At 45.8% G+C, this 17,113-nt stretch overlaps 2 protein-coding genes across 15 annotated transcripts in view; both read left to right on the top strand.

Moving 5' to 3' along the window:
• C2CD2 (C2 calcium dependent domain containing 2) overlaps positions 1–5,624 on the top strand; it is a 41,287-nt gene extending 35,663 nt beyond the window's left edge. For 3 of the 5 annotated variants that reach the window (XM_030020948.2, XM_041124907.1, XM_041124908.1), the window contains exon 14: positions 500–5,624. In XM_030020948.2, coding sequence (XP_029876808.1) covers positions 500–726 — 227 coding nt within the window. In that variant the 3' untranslated portion in view covers positions 727–5,624. The remainder of the gene's footprint in view (positions 1–499) is intronic. The other 2 variants (XM_030020949.2, XM_030020950.2) reach the window with 2 other exon arrangements.
• A 2,584-nt stretch (positions 5,625–8,208) lies between these two features.
• PRDM15 (PR/SET domain 15) overlaps positions 8,209–17,113 on the top strand; it is a 41,363-nt gene continuing 32,458 nt past the window's right edge. For 5 of the 10 annotated variants that reach the window (XM_041124905.1, XM_041124904.1, XM_030020945.2 and 2 more), the window contains exons 1-3: positions 8,209–8,288; positions 13,405–13,450; positions 16,858–16,951. In XM_041124905.1, coding sequence (XP_040980839.1) covers positions 13,414–13,450; positions 16,858–16,951 — 131 coding nt within the window. In that variant the 5' untranslated portion in view covers positions 8,209–8,288; positions 13,405–13,413. Of the gene's footprint in view, positions 8,289–10,282; positions 10,711–10,790; positions 10,902–11,668; positions 12,273–13,404; positions 13,451–16,857; positions 16,952–17,113 lie in introns of those variants that run through there. The other 5 variants (XM_030020940.2, XM_041124903.1, XM_030020941.2 and 2 more) reach the window with 5 other exon arrangements.

Here is a 17,113-nt window from a genome sequence, read left to right as displayed (position 1 = left end):
TGTGCAAGTGTGTGTATATGCATATATCTAGAACTACCAGTCTGTCATGATTCAGTTTGCATGATACTTGCATGGAATGAGGAGAAGTGGAGAAATACATACTTCCATGGAGTCTGAATTTCTCAGCAGTGTTCAGTTGGGAGAGAGCTGGATCAACAGCAGGGCTAGGAGGATTCAGTAGCATGTAGTGTATGTATGTGTGCCTCTGGCTGAAAGCACGACGATTGCTTGTGTTCGCCAGTATCTGAAAACACTTGTTCTGAGGTGGAACTCATACTGTTATGGCCTCTAGGTTACAAACCATCAATATTCTTGCTTTAGACTCGCCATGCTATTAGCTTTCTAACATTGAATAATTACCAAGGTGATGCTTAAACTGGAAATGTTAAGACCAAGGCTTTTTTCAGTCGTGCTGCCATTAAAGTTAAAGCTGAGCTCCAAGAAGAAGGCATCCTGTTCTGTCTAAAGTGTCCTGCACCTCTGCTGTTTGCTTCTGCAGGTGGGATTTTGAAAAAAAGCGCGAAGCTCTTTTTCCGCCGGCGACATCATCAGAAGGATCCAGGAATGAGTCAATCGCACAACGATCTTGTCTACCTGCAGCAGCCACTGTCGGAGGAAACGCGCAAGAAGGGAGGCACACTTTCACGTATTCTGAGCAGAAAACTCCTTTCCAAAAACAAAAGCAAGAACAAACTGAATGGTGCTTCGGCAGAACCATACGTGTAAGACTGAACACTCTCTGATGGGATACTTGCACATCAGTTGACCATTTGTTTACAGAGCAGTACTAGAGAATACAAATACAAATGATGACTTGCATAAAATGATGTTCACTAATACAGTGGTCCAGGAATAAAGAGAAAGCTTGTCTTTTTTGTTTATTTTTCCAGAATGCTTTTTCTCTCTGATTAGAAAGCTGCTCCTCCAAATACAAGCAGTACTAATTGTATCGTGACGGCTTTTGGAGGACCATGTGGTTTATTGTAGAAGATGAGGGAGGATGGGGAATGGTGCAGGTGGGGAGGACCTGCATGTAAGCACCTAGTTTACATTAATGGGGAACTAAGAACTGAAACATCATACCTGCTATATGACTGAACCACTAAAAAGAGAGAAGATACCACTGTGCTTCCTTACTGCAGCCTGGAATAGTAGCAATGCAAGTCTCAACTTGATTTTCTAGTCAGGCTGAAAGGGAAAAGAGAGACCCAGATCCAGTTAGTATTGTAATTTGGAAACGGGTAAGTTTTCAGAAGCAGAACTAAAATGCTTATTAAGATAGCCTACTGTAGTAACTGTAGCCTGCTGTAATAACTGCTCAGTCCATGTAGGTGGAGAGATGCCTTTGATATTAGCCATAAATCAATAAATTATGCAAATACTTATACTAGCATATTGTTTAATGTTCTGTGCATAAGTTATGCTTAAAAAAACAGAACTTTTTTTAAAGTCTACTTGAGTCTACTCACAAACAAAACATTTACAAATTCTTATATGTAGCTTTTCTTCCCTGTGTGAGAAGCTGCGTTGCTAATGCAAAAACCTATCTTAGGGGCTCTAATTCCTTCTCCCAAGTACTTGTTAGACAAGTATATTAGCCATCATATCAAATGCAAAGCTAGGAGCAATAAGTGATGAATAGAGATATTTAACCCTATAATGCTTTTCATTAGACAGCTTGTTTTTCTTGCCAAACACTTACCACCGAGATCTTAGAAAACACAGTTGTGAAGAGAGCTTTTTAAAAAATAATAACAATTCCCTTAGTCATCTTTCAGTTTCTAGATCTACCAGTGTTGTCATGTGGTGAGTGGTTGGTTGGGTGAGGTTTTTAACTTTTTTTTTCCTCATTAAATATTGCAGCTGGCTCCTTTAAATTAAAAGGAAAAACTGATGAAAGTAAAGGCATAGTTTTGGCTTGTTTTGGCTATTAAGAAGAGTAAAATGTCAGTCAGTATTTCACAGGTACCATCTTTCATGCATACCTGTACTTTTCCATCATCTACATTCCTACTGAGGACAAAGGACCAAGCCTGTTCTCTTTAGCCAAGAAAAACATCCATTCCATCTAAATTACTGACATGAATGGATGATAGATTTGTGCCTGCTTTGCCAACAGTGATTTCCCCCACCCCCCTTTCCTCCCCTTAAGACATCCTACACTTTGGCAGATACTTGGGCTTTCAACTTAAACCATTCTTCAAAAATAGAAAGTCACTGAAGAAGAGAAACACATTCCAAAACTTCTGATGGACTCTAGCTTCCTTGGTAAATGCTTTTACAAAGAATATAAAAGTAGAGGCGTTTTGGCTTCTTTTTTACCAAGAAAATATTACAAGAAAGAAGCTGTCAAAGTCTTTTAACTGAGCCTAATGTTTAAAACAACTGTTTATGTGGAACCTCCTAAAATCACTGTGGTAGTACAGCAGTCCAGACTATCAAATAGTTGTATGTTTAAGCATGCTGCTTATTATGAAAACACTTGAAGGCATTTTAATACTCTGTATTTTGAAAATTGGTTACAAATGAGTCTTCTAGAGCTGTAACATGCTTAGAAATCCCAGTTCAGTAATACAGGTTTGTACTGCTTGAATGTGCTTGAACAGTTTTTTGTTAATTTAATACAAAGTAGAAGTTAGGTTTCTTCATTTGTTCTACAGTGGTTCATGATACAAGCATTAAAAAACCTGATGTTACATTCTCTTCAACATACGTTTTTTCCCTTGACTCTAGTAGGGGCTCTTTGCATGATGGGGCAGGGTGGGGGGTCAAATCCCTGCCATGTTTGAAATGCTCAGTCTTGTTTGCTGAAGGAGAAAACCACAACTGGTCACTGAGCTCAAGAAATCAAAGTGAGACTGAGCTCCATGGGTGGCACCCCCTTACACTAAAACTGAAGAGCTGTGGAATTGGGAAAGTAAAAGGAGCATGTAACATTACTTGAAGTCTGCTTAAATTACTGAACTGGGATTTTAATTTATGGAAGCTTTATCATGTACTGTAGAATGGGGTGGAAATAACACTGAATAAGTTGCAGAATACAGGAGTAGGATTTGCTCGTAGCTTACCCCAAAGAACAGATACGCAATGAAGAAGTGGGTTTTTGGTTCCTCTTTCTTAAGGTCTTGGTGATTGCCTAAATGCGTATCTTGATGGTGGGAACCGAGAACATTCTATACTGCAAACTGTGTGAAGGTTTGGGCTCGCATATATTGAAAGAGAACGAATTCTTAAGATGAGGAAAGCAAGGCATTTGGGGTAAAAAGGGAATCTTGTTTTTTAATTGCCTTCACTCCTCAGGAAAATAAACATCGTTTGGTTTGATGTTTGACCTCTATATCTGGCTGGTGTGTTCCTCACCTCTTCCTACTCCTCTACAAATAATTTATGTCCTGTTGTAAAAACAAGCTAAGGTAGTAAACACAAAGGAACAATTGAGTTGCTCAGTTGTGACAACCCCGAAGGCCCACAATATTGAATCCCATTCCCCCCTTCTGAGATGATTAGGTTGACATTTAAGATCAGGAGATCTGACTGTGTACATTTTCTGTGTGCTAGTATTTAAGTCAGCGTGAGTTGGGTCCTGACAACTAGTGGGAGCTGTGCTACAGGTTTGGGTCGGGAGGACTGAATTTGTAAAATGGCATAACTAACACTGCGACGTATCCTGTCAGCTGCTGAATATTTCCTGTGCAGTTGTGTGAAGGATGCCGGAGGAAATAATTTTGCTCTTTTGTGTTTTGCAGTCTTCATAATTTTAATAACTATACGTTTTAACAGTAGAACAAATCTCTGCATGATATTTCACTGAAAACATCTTGGTTTCTGCCTTCCAATTTAATTACTTCAGAACAATAGCTTGGAAACAACCTGTGAAATCTTTCTTCCTTTTTGCCCCTTTTCTTACACTTTAGTGTTTCTGGATGTTCTGTGCAGCAAAGAAGGCATGGTATTTATTTTATGAGGACTAAGAGATGAAAGCTTGCTTTTCCTTTCTAAAGGAATTTTTCTGCTCATAATCAAACCTTCTTAATCTGTGTCTGGAGTTTGTTTTGCTTTACAGCATTTTAGCTTTTCATTTGCCTTGATGGAGACGACCTGCATCCTTACCTAACCAAGATTTGCCTTGGCTTTAGTGTCAATTTTGACCAAGTAAGTAGTACAAGAGTTAGATTTTTCTTTGTAGATTAAAGCAATAAAAACTACCTAATATCTCAAGTGTGAATACAAACTAGGTAACTTTCTTAAAGTGACTGAGATCACTTTAAAAGTCACTTTAAAGAGGAGGAGGTCCTTTATCCCTCGATCACTGGTATTTCATATCCAATTCACCCCAGGAAGAAATGAGTCATTTCACTCCTAACTATATATGAAACTTGTGAATCTTAGGTGGCAGGAAGGAGAAGGAATGCCATACTGGAAAAAAGGTTCATATTCATTTAAAAAGCAAAATACCTTTGGCAAACCTCTTCAGCTTAATGGACAGGTCATAAACTGTGCAGGCATAAATACTGGGCTTTATTCTTATGCTTTCTGTTAGATTTTCTTTTTCCCCTGTTCTTTCTTTGGGAGAGAGGTTGGGGCTCCAGGTCATACAGACCTGTAGTTACTGTCTTGCTCTTGAGAGGACTTGGCTTACAGCGCTGCTTTTTTTGAGGTGTTCTATTGCCTGGCAATGATAGCAGTTTTGAGGATCAGTGAAATTTTACAGCATTTCCTGGTACTGCATCTTCTTGCTGGTTCTAGGTGGTTTTCAAGTAAAAGCTTTCTGCTGTGTATTTCTTGTAAAGTTGTGGTGTTCTTGATATGCAAAGTATCATATGAAGAAGCGAAGTCGACCATGTAAAATGCTACCAAATGTGTATGGGGAAGCAAAATAAGAGTCTTGCTCTTGTTTTAACATCTTTTCTCAGCTCTGGTAGCTCAAGGTGTTACAAGGAGCAAGAGCTCTATACAAGGTGGGAGCCGCATGGCTTTTTCATTTTAGTTTATTGCAGTTTTTGAATTGTGGAGCTGAAGTCTGAGATAAGTGCTTATCCTGGTATAGAATTAAGTGTACTGTACCTCCAGGCTAAGACATTCCCAGCGTGAGTAGCAACAGCTGACCTCATGCTTTGACCTCCACAGGACCTAAGTGGATTTATTCATGTTTGAAGTCAGCATATGCTTCTGTACATTGCTAAGCCACAGCCTTGGTGACAAACAACTCAAGATTAACTATATAACAAGGGTGATTAAGTTAAGGGTGAATAATATCGTGTCACTCAGGATATCCAAACTGTTACTATGCAAGGTGCTGGCATGGTGTGAAAATAGCTGGGAAGGATGGGTCTGAAGTCTTTCCAACACTATAACTCTGTATTTCCCAATAACGTATTATGCTCTGATATTCCAGGTGGGGGTAAAACATTTTTTTCTAGCATTCAACTGTGATAGTCACTTCTTCTGTGGTGGGTTTTTTGTTTGTTTTTTGTTTTTCTTTTTTCTGTGTGTAGACAAAATTAAGTTGGTGCAATTAAGAAGTCTATGATGTACAGCTTTATTATATCACTAAAAAGCCTGAAAAGAGGATTTTTTAAAGAAATAACTACTGCTGTACATACAATAAAAGCCAATTGTCTCTGTGTAGTGTGCTGTCCTACATACCTAGTCAGCCAAGCGTAACAGATGGTTTTCTACTCTCCTTCACTAATTTGACCTGTTGCTTAACACGGTCCATTTACCTGTTTATTCAGGAACAGAGTTCTCCACCTACGCTGTGCTGACACTGTGGGTTGTTTCTGATAACCCTGGCCATATCAGGTAGCCCCTTCTTGTTACTCGAGAAATTGCGTGAAACATGGAATGTGGGAATCTAATGGAAAAAGGATTTGTGGAACTCATCGTGGTGACTCGTCGTCTTTTCTCTCAGTTATGTTGTATTATCCTGAAACCATGTGTAATTTGGGGGGAAAAGGTGGAGGAATGTTAGGGCCTAGATCCTATATAGAAGACACCAGTACTAACATGAGCACAGCCTGGGAATAAGCTTCTCTTGTGATCGTTTTACCGAAAAAGTTATGTTCTAAATTAATGCTGCCACAAAGCCCTACCAGACTGAGGAAGAAAAAAAACCAAAACAAAAAAGAGGCATTCACATGAAAATAGCCACAGTAGTGTTTTTATTTCCCTTCGCAAAGTGAATGCTGTACCTTCTTTTGCAAGGAAATTGTATGTTACCGTACTGGGAGTTACAACCCACGTTTCTATGCCTGTTTATTTCATATTCTTGAAGTGCTTAGCTGAAATTTCCTAACAGTGTCCCAAAAAACCTTACCTTTCCTTCCTGCTGTAATCTTGGGTGAGGTTTTTTAACTTGTGCGATGCCGTTCATGTACACTAGCAAAAGTAACAAGACCTATCAGAGCAAGAGCAGGAATGGATGTAGCACAAAATCTGGCACCATACTCTTTCCTCCAGTTCATCATTCTTAAACAATGAATGGAAGGGATCTTCATTTTTTCATCTCTACCCCAGTGAGCATGGTGTGAGATGCAAGTTCACCAACTGATGTTAACTCTGCAGAAAGGTAGGAATACTGACAAAAACAAAAAAAAAAGCAATCATTTTGGAGCTGCAGGATCCAGACTCACATGCACTGTAAATCCAGACTGCTTCATCTAGGCAATGTACAGAAAACTGTTCTGAATTAGTTAATAGTTATTCTGACAGAGTGAATGCACTGCAAGTAGGATAATCACGCTTGTGCACTGGATGCTGGAGAAACGTAGGCAGAGGCCAAGACGGCACGGTGAATGGAAATATGCACTGATATGTACAGGGAAAATAAGTAAAAGCAGACTGTACAAAACTAAAGGCCAGTCGGCTTCGGTCTTTGAAAAAGTAAGTGACCTGTACATGCAGCTAGATCTTGAAAAATTCCCCTTACTACTCCTGTGCTCATTGAAAACTACTGGGGAGTCATTTTTAAAGAATAAATGGTTCCCCCTCCTTAAATTAGCGCTGTTTTGCCAAGAAGCAACATTTTCAAAATTCAAATGCTGCATTGTTTCAGTTTACCCAAGCACTTAGCAAGAAGAGAGTCACAATACTCTGTACACATCCCTCTTGAAACTGGGTGTTTGTGGAGAAGGGGATGTGGGATGGGTAAGGTGAGAAGGGAGAAAGGGCCTGGCCTTAGCCAACTGTTACAGACATAGCCGCGAGAAGAGCACATCCCCTGCAGAGGACAGAGCTGCTGCCTTTGAATCTTTGGGGATGCTCTTACTGTGAAGACTGGCCAGTCACACCACAGCGGCAGGGAGCAGCACTGCATAAGGCTTAGGCGGGACTTCGTTGTAAGGGACGCTTCTTGCCAGAGGAAAAAGTTGAGGCATCTCGCTTGAATACAAAAAGCATAAGCACGTCCTGGCCCTGGCCTCTGAAGGGGTGTTCGTGGCTGCCCAGCGCACCTTTCAGCTGGGAGAGGGGCGAGCACCGCAGTAACCTGAACTGGGGGTTTAAAACCCCTTGAGCCGAGGGCACCGAGTCCACATCCTTTGTTTCCAGGGCACCAGGTCTCAGCGGTAGCCCGTTACATATATCCAAAAAAAAGGCATCGCTGGTTGTTCCCGAAGGCTGTGCGTGGCCATGCCCTTTGCTATCTCGCACAGCAGGGCTGGGCCCCGAGAACACCCTGGTAACGCAGGGCTGAGGAGACTGGGGAGCGCCGAACTCCTCAGCCTCGCCGAGGCGTAGGTGCGGAGGAGACGGGCGCTCAGGTACTTACTTGTTCGGGGCTTCGCTGGGGAAAAACCACAGGCCCCACAGCCTGCCGGGTGCCCGGGGCGGCGTTTCTGTCAGCCCTCAACGCCTCCCGACAGGCCGCTTTGGGACTCCTTCCTCGCGGCTGGCGCTCTCCGGGAGGACGCGGGACAACCGCAGGTTGCGCAGCCTGGGTGCGACGCCAAGTTCAATGGCAGCCACCCGCCTCCTCCAGCCCAGCCTAAGGCCGAAGCGCCGCGCCGGCGGTACGGGGGAAGGCTGTACGGGGGGAGCCGGCTGGGAACGGGCCCGGCTGGGGGAACCCCGCCGCCGCCGCCGCGCAGACCGCTGCCCTGAGAGGGGCGAGCCAGCGCGATGAGGGCGCCGGGAGCGGGACAGCGCCGCCGCCCTCCCCGCCGGCGGTGGACTACACTTCCCGCCGTGCTTTGCGGCCGGCCGCGCCGGCTTCCGGTGGCGCGTGGTTTCCGGAGCGGATCGGAACCCGGAGTCCGGATCCGATCCGGGTCTGGCCATTCCCCAGGCAGGTAACGCCGGTTCCCCGCGCTCCCGACCGCCGTCCCCCCCTCCCTCGCCCCGGCCCACGCGCGGGACACCACCCCACACACACACGCGGGACCGCCGCCCCACGCCCGGCCCGCGCGGCCCGGCCCGCCGCTCCTCCTCTCGCCGCCTCGCCGCTCCCCAGGGCGCGCCGGGCCGAGGCGGAGGGAGCGGCGGCGAGGGCTCCCCGGGGCGGCGGCGGCTGCGGCCCCGCCGCCGCCTCCTCCTCCGCCGCCGCCTCCTCCTCCATGCCGCCTGTTCTTTGTTACAGCGGCCGCGCCGCGGCGCGCGGAGGGAGGGCAGGAGGGAAGCGGAGGGGGGGCGAGGCGGGTCCGAGGCAAAACCCGGCGGAGCCGCTCCCGGATCCCGGGCCGGGCCCCGCCGCCCGCCGGGCTCCTGGCGGCTGCGGCGCGGTCCCGCCGCTCAAGCGCCGGCCGTGCCCGCGGGGCCGCGCCGAGGCCTCATCCCACCCCCACCCCCCCCCCCCCGCCCCGCACACCCTCACACCGCCCCCCGGCCGCGGCGTCGGGAGGCTCCGTCCCCGCCGGTGTCAGGCGGGCCGGGGCAGCCCCCGGGGCGGTGGGACGAGCCGCGGGGGGTGTGTAAGGGCGGGGGGGGCGGTAAAGCCGTTGGTCCGGGGAGGGCGCGCGCCCCGTGAGGGAAACCGGCCCCGCCGGGGCTGGTGGCGCCGGCAGCCGGGGCGAGGGGCTGCGGTCGCCTCAGCCGGGTGGCGGGGGGAGCGAGGAGGGCCTCGGGGAGGGCGGGGGGGGGGGCCGCTTCCAGGTGTGAGGGCGGGATCCGAAGGGAGGAGGAGGAGGCAGGTCCGGTGAGCCGGTGTGGGAACGAGGGCTGAGGCGCGGGCCGGCGGCTCTGCCCCGGGTCTGTAGGTGCGCGGCTGCTGGAGGAAGGTGCGGTGTGTCCGTTGCAAGAGGAAAGGAGGAAAGCCCCAGCCCGCAGCGCTTCACACGCAGAGATTTTCCGCAATACGCTCGTTTTCTGCTCCCGTTCATTCAACTTTGCATATACTTCACTCGCCCTAGGCAGAGCGAACGTGACCGCGGGAGATGTTGGAAAGGGCAGGTGGCGTAAACTCATCACCCGCTCTGTTGTTACTCAGTGCTCCCCTAACCGGTACAGAAATTGTCCCCCTCCCCCTTCTCAATGATGAGTGATAGAACGGTGGTAATTTTTTAGAAATACAGGGCCTCACTGTAGTTTAGCAGGTATTCTGCCAGATAGTTTCCGATTACTTTGAGCGGTAGCGTGAACAAATTACACTCCATCGTCTAAAAAATAAAGCGTGTTTTTATGTGCATTCTGCTTGCACACGTATATTGGCAGTAGCTGTCTGCTGGTGTTTTCAAGTTACTTATTCACACTGGTAGAAGCCCATCCTAGAACTTTAATGGAAAACTGAAGAAAAAAGGAAGGGAAACTAATTTTACTTTGATGGCCATTAAATTCACGTGCAGATTTTTAGGGGTTGGGTTTATTTTTTAATTCTTCTTACCTATTTTTTTAAAATCCATTTGCAAGATCAAAATTACCTTATGCTGGAGCCTGATTTCTTTCTTCAGCGGTTTATAAGGGGAAAGTATGCTTTTACACGAGGTCTTACATTTTTGGATAGCTTATGGCTCAAGTGGTTCCCTGACACATCATGCTCCGCAAGCAGATAACTGTGACGCTGCAGCCCCTCAGTGTCTTCATTTGCGTTCCCTTGAGTTTCAGAAGTGTTCGGTGGCCCATGCTGCAGGTGGAGCTTGTGTGCTTAGCTGTGTGCTCTACTCTTGGGCACAAAGTCACTCAGTTAATTATACAAGCAGAAAAATCTGGTTTTCTGGCCTTTTACTGCCATTAGAATTAGGCCTTGTACCTGTGGTCTAATTGCTTCTGTGTAGCTTTTCACCTGATTGTTCACTGCTTAATGATTGCTCTCTGCTTTATGTAGAAATATCTGGAATTCCCAGAAGCTTTTATTATCTCTGCAAGACAAGAACATAATTATGTGCAGTGGGATGAGTGACTTAATGGAGTACTTTTCTGATACAAACGCTTGAAAAGAAAAAAAAAATCAGACGTGGCCCAGAGCAACAGCACATGAGGGTAAAAAACTCCGAAGTCTGTCTTCAGTGCCATCGTGTGAGCTAATGTGGCACTTTGTGACTCCGTTTACCAGCTGGAGCGGATGGCATAATGTCATTTATTTCAAAAGCTCTTGGCAAGTACAGTTGAGATATGTGATGAGTTTTGAAGCCTGTGGGTGAGAAGTAGTACGTGTCTGCAAAGCAGAATTGTTAAACCCATTTTGGGGCAGTTCTTCCTTTCTTACACTTTCTGTAAAGTAGGAAGGGGGAAGAAAAGACCACCCAGGAATTTGTAACAAGGTGCAGACACTAATGCAAGGTAATCCTCTTTTTGCACCTGCGTGTTGAGGTGTGAGTTTATTTGATACGCAGTACATTACCCATTCCTGTTTATTTCAGAGCATAGCAGGTCATTGTGCTGAGCATAGGAAAGATGGATGGCAAATCAGAAATTTTGCTATGTGGAAAATGAAAGCACTTGCTGCAAAAATGGAAATTGCGCTAATGCAGGTAATAACTGAGATGTCGTGTCCTTATCAGCTACGTGAGATACTTTTGAGGGACCTTTACGCTTTCTCCACATCACCTTGAACAACATGTAGGCTACTATGATTTCTCCGCCCCTTTGTTGCTATTCTCATCTGACAGCCCCTAGAACAAGACTGACATTGATGCTTCTGTAATGCTGCGTGTCATCAGTCTGCTGTTTGTGAAGAATGCGACACAGGAAAGTCCTAGAAGGTGAATGCCTTTGATGAGCAGGTCGCACAGCAGTATTGCTGTTCTTGCTACACTGTGTCCCCTGCGTATCTGAAACCTTGACCAAGAAGGGTATTTGTTAATTCAGCCATATTTAGGATTAAAGTCTTGTCAGGACACAAATTATCTAAAAATAACTGGACGTACACCTCTTGAAAGAGTGCAGAGCATCCACAAAACATCTTGGTTAAAAAGCAAAACAAACCATTTTTGACATCAACCTATGATGTGCTTTCTGTGGCTTGTTTTGCACCGTTATACTCTGGGTTTACCTAAATACCTGTTGCATTGTTTACAGTGCTTTCAGGAAAAGAGCTTTTGGGCAATTCCTTGAATTGCTGCTCGTGCTCAGCATTGGGCTTTTGTATAAATGTTTAAGTGTTTTATGATATGAGTTTAGTCCCCAAAAACCATAGCCAAGAAAGGTCTAGCTTGTGCCACAGATGGGCAGCGCTGGCCCCTTACTGGGGCAGCGGGTGTTAGGAGGGATTGTGCTGTTGACATTAGGTGGAGTTGGGGAGGGCAGTGCTTGGGATGGGCCGTGTGGGAATGCCAAGGTGCCCAGGCTGTGTGATCAAAATCCCCCTTAGGCTGTTGCCCAGATAACTGAGCAGCAGGATCCCTCCTGCCATGACCATGAGTGACAGCGACCGGGTGTCCCTTTGTATTCCCATCAGTTGATATGCTGCCTTTCCACCCAGCGCATCTCCATGTGGCGATGGACTGTCCTTTGCTAATTGGGAGTAGCCTACAATTGGTGAAGGAACCTGTTTGCTGCTTGTGGTGGAGGCTTGGAGCGGGGCGGCGGGAGCATGGGCGCAGCTGGCAGCTGCAGATCAGACATTGCTCCCTGGCACGCGCAGGTGCCATCGTGGCACTAGCAGCAGACTTGGCACAAGTGTGGAGTTCTTCCTGAAACAGTGAGAGGGGTTGCGTGGGACAGGGTCTTCACTTGTGCTGAGAAGTCAGTAGAGCCAGTACCTGCGCAGAAGTAGCTACTGCTCTAGGCTCCAGCCTGAGGCATATTTCCATGGCCCAGCTAGGCAGAGCATATGAAGAAGCATCAGTGTTCAAGAGTAAACTCATAACGGGGGGACCTGATCCTGAGCAACGGCTGCGCTTGTGCGTATCTTTGGCTTGGCTTTTGTTGTTGTAGTAGCAAATGCTTTATCTTTTTGTGAACAGGGCTCTGCTAGCTTGGTGTGTCTTTGGTCGTGTTTCCTCTCCTCCTATCCTCCTCCCTCTCACAAGTTCAGTCTCTTACTCCTTCCTCTTCTCTTCTTGACCGATGTGCTTGCTGTTTCTGCAGCCTTATTCTCTCTTAGATTTGGGTCATGATCTTTGTGTTGCTTTGCCTCTCACTGGGGTATTGGGAAAATTGCTTATTTGAAGAGGAGAGCCTTTTCATGGTTAGAAAAGGGAAAACTATCTTCTAGATCCTGCTTGTATTGTGATCTTAGCCATACATAATCAGACTATTTGCCAACCATAATTTAGATTGCCTAGACATCATTGAGGAGCAATAGATAGTGTTATTCAAGTTTTTAATACATACTGCCAAAACTGATTTATAAAAGTGAATATAGATTATCCTTATTTTACGGATGCAAGCAAATTGGTGAGTTACCATTTCATGGAAGGTCAGTGAGAAAGACAGGATTTGTTTTCCCAGGTTTTCTGGTGCTTGTTACTACAGTATACCTTTGCCTTTGGAACAAATCTGTGATCATATCTGCAGTTTCTAGGTTCTTAAGATTATTATGTTTATTAAATAAGTGATCCGTCCTTCAGAGATAATTTGTTAAGCTTACTGTTCACTAAAATGTTGCACTGAACCAGATGGGCCTTGTTTCTGCAGTGGTTGTTGCTAGCCTGGATTAGTCCTCTGGCCCTGCTTGTTCTGAGGCTCCACAGGAGCTTATTGCAGGGGACACACAGGAATGGCTGGAGGTTGGCAAGAGGAGGGATAGGGAACAGCATGAGACAGCATTGCCTCAGAGAGAAATGCCTGTGAATGTACACACATTTCAGCTTCTTGGTAGTGATTTCAGCAACACATGTGATGATACAGCAGTCCCTGGGGGTTTTTTAGCAACTTTAATTTCTTTAATTTTCCATTGATACTCCTGCAAGGGCAGTAATGTGTTTGGGTGTGCTCTGGGTTAGTCAGCTTCATTACTCCATAAAGGGATGTTTCAATAATATGAAAAGTAAAAGTCATTCAAAACTAACTTCATCTTTTGTATTTTGGCAGGTTTAAAAAATGGCTGAAGATGGCAGTGATGAGACTATGTTTATCTGTAAGTATTAGAAAGGAAAATGATCTAACTCCCATGATGTGTCTTGTCTACTCAGAATGTTTGAAATTAAAGACTAAAACAGACTAAGTGTTTATTTAGAAAAGTGTTTATGTAAAGGAAGCTCAAACAGCCTATGGAGAAGTAGAGAGAAGGTTGCTCATTTTAAGCATACACATTCTCCTGGTTTTGTTGGCAAACACACAAAGAGACCTCTGAATGTGAGTTAGCAGAACAGCTTTTTCGTGGTTGAAGCAAGTGAGATTGAAGGCCTAAACACTAGTCTAAGCCTTATGTTTACACAGCCAGCTTTAGCAACCGGGGGTGTCTGTTGGGAACTCTGACCTCTAGCCTGAGTTGAAGATCTGTACCTCCACAGGAGGAGGACGCAGGCTCATTATTCTTCCTGGACAAGCCCAGTTTGAGATGCACCGACTGCCCTGACAGGTCTCACTCGTGGCATTCACTGTGTTTTCTTGTGCGCCTGCAGCTAGGCCTGCGCTTCATGCAGCTTAGCTTTGTGGTCTGCCTTCTGTGTAACCCTGTGTGCCGGGCTGGGCTCCATGACCTGGGATTTGGACTCATGGGGTCATGGTGCGTGAAGAGAGGCTGCAGCGGTGGTGTGCCCAGGCAGTGTGGTGGGCAGTGTCCCATGCTTGATGGAACTTGGCTAGTAGGCTGCTTTCCCAGTGGCATACCAGCCCTGCAGCCTCTCCTTTGTCAACAGCCTGGGACATGCAGGATCTGGTGTTAGAGTGGAGAAAAGTTAAGAGATGCGGAGTCCGCTCACCTACTTGTATGAGCAGAGGGGGCCCGGATATTGTAGATCCAATCTGAGAGGAGCAGAATGGAGTGTATGTCTTTGGTGATATGGATCCACAGTCTTTTACCCCTGATGGCTCCACAGCTGCATGTTAACCTTATGGCAACTCTATTGGAAAGTTCCACTTTTCCCTCCACCACAGATTCACCAGGGTTCCTTCAAAAATAATGTTGACTCAATAAGCATTTGTATTGAGTTGCAGATACCAGTAGTGAAGTTACCTTATCTTCCCTTTAATAGAAAGACCCTGGTGGATAGCAACAGGGATGGGGATGTGATACCATTCCCTAATTGCAGAGGTAGAAGGTGTCACACAACACAATTTTCCACCTTCCAGTGGAAGCTGGGGTCATTGAATTCCTTGAGCTTTCTTGTGCTTTCTGTAAGTTTTTCCCATGGAATATGGGGACTACTTATGTTCTGAAAAAGTGAGTTGTTAAAAAATACTGTGCACTCCCATAGTTAACATCGTTGAATACATATTTCGTAGACATAAGAGAGTTTTGGAATATTTTTAATAGAAGTGTGTAAATATACTACCCCCAGGGTATCTTACCATTTATCCCATGCTTAGTTTTGTATTTCTCCTGTGGCTGTAATCTCTTGAAAGTGTCACATATGGTGAGTGTAACAGCCTTGGGGAATGTCTGCTGTAAGGTATCCCGTAGATTTTGAGAGACATGCTCCACAATGTCAGTATCATATTCCCCCGGCTTTGATCATTCATCTGCAAAGGAGTGAGAGAAATGTGTAGCTTATTCCTGCATGTAGTTTTTGGACAGTGCTGTCTGCACTTTGTTGAACCTGTGCAGTGGCTATCTTTGCAGAAGTGAGGGGGGCCTAGGTGCAGTTGAAAGATAAGGGGAGTGACAAAGTGCTTCGCTTCCTTTGCCAGCAAAGCTTGTTTAAGAAGCTGTTGCTCCGGCTATTCCTTCCTGTCCCCATTGGTTATGACAACCCTTTGTGGATGATAATCCAGTTCTTTTCAGCAGTCTGGTTTACACATTCCTCTGTGGCTCCTCTGCCCTCTCTGGTTTTGGAAATTTGTATTTAGCCCAGGTTATTTCAGTAATATTAAGCGCAACGTGAGCTACAGGCACACCTAAGGGGCGGGGGGGGTGGTACAGTAAACAGCGCAGGATAGGGTAGGCTATTTGGCTGTAGGCTTAGTTTTGACGCTGGTGCTATGTGGGTAGCACTTGCCTGCAGATCCCTTCCTCCGATACATCTATCTGTTGCTGTACAGGAAACTGGACTTGGAGATTCATTCAGCTGAAAAGTAAACTGCTGGGAAAAGCTGTTTGTTTCATTCCTTGGTTCACCAGAAGCCAGCACAAACAGCTGTAGGAGAAGCAGCGGCCAGGCTTGGGGGTTGCATGAGCTGGTACTGCTGTTTGTGAAATGTTTGTGGATTTTCACTGCTAAGCTGTTTTTGTTGCCAGAAGAAGAAACAATGTGGAGCTGTGCGTTGTAGTTTGGGATCCCTTTTCCACATCTTAGAAGAAATCCTTTTGTTAGTTCACTGGGACAAATACTGGGAGGGAGGGGTTTCCAGTTAGGAGTACAGAGTAGCTTTACCAGAGAGGACATACCCTGGAATGACATGGCTTTTGTCTTGTTCTCTTCCCAAACAAGGTGTAACCACCCTCTTACTTTGCATCCTTACTGGGGTTACCTGACTTGCCCTTGTGAGCGTGGAGCTCAGGTGGAAATCGCACTATAGGAATATAAGCCCTGTGCAATCATCTCTTCTTAAGCTGTGTCAGCAGCTGACCAGGCAGAGCAGTTTGACAGCTATTTTTCACAGTGAAGCAATGTATACGCATTTGAAATCCTGTTAAGTTGGCTTATTTTAGAAAGCCTCAAATTATCCTGGTCTGAAAATTGTTTCTTAGGAACCATTCAGTTCTGGGTAATTTACAGCCACTTAAACTAAAAGTTAATTTAGGTAAGCTGACAGTGAATTAAGAAGTGGCCAAAATGTATTGTGCAGCCAGCTGACTTGTTTGGAAAGGCACCAGAAGGTATCTTGGAGGTATCTTTCCCTGCGCTGTAGGTGAAGAATGTGAGCGGGCCAGGCATGGCACCGGGCAGCGCTGGGCTCCCACAGCATGCTCATGCCCTGCCGAGGCCCTGTGCCAGCTCTCCTACTGGTGCTGGGTTTATGCCTCCTGCCGCTAAAAAGACCATGCTACCCAAGCTGTTTCTAAAAGCTGGGTTCTGGTGAAGGTAGTAATGTGGTTTTCTTTAGCTGCTAGATGTTACGACACTTTATCTGAAGACTAATGCCATCTTTTAAGCAGAATATTTACTGTAGATGTAAGGCGATTATTTTCCTTTGAGAGAGAATTTAAACAATTGTCTTCTGATAGTACTGATCACGGTCTGTGTTACCTCACCTACACAGGTGCCAGCTATCAACTTGTTCAATTATAAATGTTCTTTTAAGCAATATAAATAAACATCTGTCTATGTATGTATGTATTTTGCCTGGTGCTAGATTTTGTGTTTGGTTCTTGAAAGAAGGCAGCTGTCTTACAAAAGTGTTTTCCATCAACCTTTCTGTATACTGTCTGTTTCCTTGCAGGGTGTGAGGACTGTGGACAGTACCATGATTCAGAGTGTCCTGAACTGGGCCCCGTGGTGACAGTCAAAGACTCCTTTGTATTGAGCAGGGCGAGGTGAGGAACGTTTGTGTTAGTTCTGACTAATCCAACACCCATGTTAGTTCTTTAAAGCATATTTGCTGTTTAGTGGGTGTCACACTGACAGCTGAAAAGTGAAGTCCCAACCTATGGAAGGCACATGGCCTTGATTAAATAGAAAAGTTGGTGCATGCACCT

This window comes from Aquila chrysaetos, chromosome 7 (assembly GCF_900496995.4).
Source record: "Aquila chrysaetos chrysaetos chromosome 7, bAquChr1.4, whole genome shotgun sequence".
In the NCBI taxonomy this organism is placed as follows: Eukaryota; Metazoa; Chordata; class Aves; order Accipitriformes; family Accipitridae; genus Aquila; species Aquila chrysaetos.
The sequence above is the reverse complement of the archived record's forward strand: the minus strand, read 5'-3'. Positions and strand labels throughout refer to the sequence as shown.